The sequence below is a fragment of the Mandrillus leucophaeus genome, unplaced genomic scaffold (assembly GCF_000951045.1).
Source record: "Mandrillus leucophaeus isolate KB7577 unplaced genomic scaffold, Mleu.le_1.0 Scaffold773, whole genome shotgun sequence".
Lineage (NCBI taxonomy): Eukaryota > Metazoa > Chordata > Mammalia > Primates > Cercopithecidae > Mandrillus > Mandrillus leucophaeus.
The window spans coordinates 817,078-818,434 of NW_012108397.1; the positions used below are offsets into that span (position 1 = coordinate 817,078).

The 1,357-nt window shown below is 52.0% G+C and overlaps 1 protein-coding gene across 1 annotated transcript in view; it reads left to right on the top strand.

Moving 5' to 3' along the window:
• Positions 1-1,357, top strand: part of FHAD1 (forkhead-associated (FHA) phosphopeptide binding domain 1) — a 172,295-nt gene that overhangs the window by 84,599 nt on the left and 86,339 nt on the right. The window contains exon 9 of the mRNA XM_011966789.1: positions 612-701. Within this exon, the coding sequence (XP_011822179.1) occupies positions 612-701 (90 nt within the window). The remainder of the gene's footprint in view (positions 1-611; positions 702-1,357) is intronic.

Sequence of the window (1,357 nt, forward strand, 5' to 3'; positions counted from 1 at the left end):
GCTGGGATGACAGGCGTGAGCCACCGCACCCGGCCGGGTATTTCCTTTTAGTTCACTATAGCTAACAATGCTCTTAAAAACATCCCTGAACCCACAGACTTGCTGATGTGCCCGACCATTGTCCTTATACATTCCTGAAGCAGAATTTCTGGGTCAAAAAGGAGGCCCATTATTTATGTTCTTAATGCCTGTTGCTAAATTGCCCTCTGGAATGGCTGCTCCATTTCCACCGCCGCTCCCAGCGCAGTGGTGTCTTGGAGGCGTAAATTGCATAGGGCACTAAGCGCCGTCCAAGCTCGCTAGTGGCCCTCCGAGGACATCAGCGTTTATTCCTCAGCACAGAGTCTCCAAAGCTGGATTTTCCTTATGGTTTAGATTGCTGGCTTTTGAAGATGACAGTAGTGGCTTTATTCCTTTGATTTCCTGAGTGGAGAACCAGGAATGGCTGCAGGATCCTGTGTGCCTGTCAGACACCATAGGATGCCTTTGACTGGATGGAAACAGCAGGAAATGCTCTCAGGGGCTCACACAGGGCCTTGGAGCCCCTCCTTACCCCTACAACCCTACCTGGCCAACCTCGGTCTCTTTCTCTGTCGCCCTTTTCTCCACAGTGCTCAGTGCTAAAGGAAGAGTTAAAACAGGAAGACGCTCACAGGGAGCTCAGAGAAGCCCAGGAGAAAGAGTTAAAACTCTGCAAAACTGTGAGTTGAGCTTCCTCCTTCGTAGCTACCACCGGAAAAACCAGAGTTTGACCTTCGGGTTCTCGGTGGGATCCTGGGCCATCACTAAGCACGAAGCTCTGGGGCCCTGTGCTTGCTTAACAGTCTCATCGCTCTTTGATCTGCTGCTTCTGCAAGAAAGAGATGGGTGAAGGGGCCCCAGGATTCCCTGGGCAGTTGGCTCTACCTCCCTCAAGGGTTTCCCCTGGGGTCAGGTTGGGGTTGAGATCCGGGACAGGGACAGGAGGCTGGCCAGTTGGCCACCACATGGTCCCCTGCCCCACCCCTGACCTGTGACTCCCAAACCCTAGCCACAGGCACCATTGTTGACACTTGCTGAAGTATTTTTATTTAAACACCACCATTTAACACCCACTTGTAAAAACAAAACAAGGCCAAGAGTGGTGGTTCACACCCGTAATCCTAGCACTTTGGGAGGCCAAGGTGGGTGGATTGCCTGAGCTCAGAGGTTCTAGACAGCCTGGGGAACACGGTGAAACCCCATCTCTACTAAAATACAAAAAAAAAAATTAGCTGGGCATGACGGCGTGCGCCTGTAATCCCAGTTGCTTGCTTGGGAGGCTGAGACAGGAGAATTGCTGGAACCCGGGAGGCAGAGATTGCAGTGAGCCAAGATC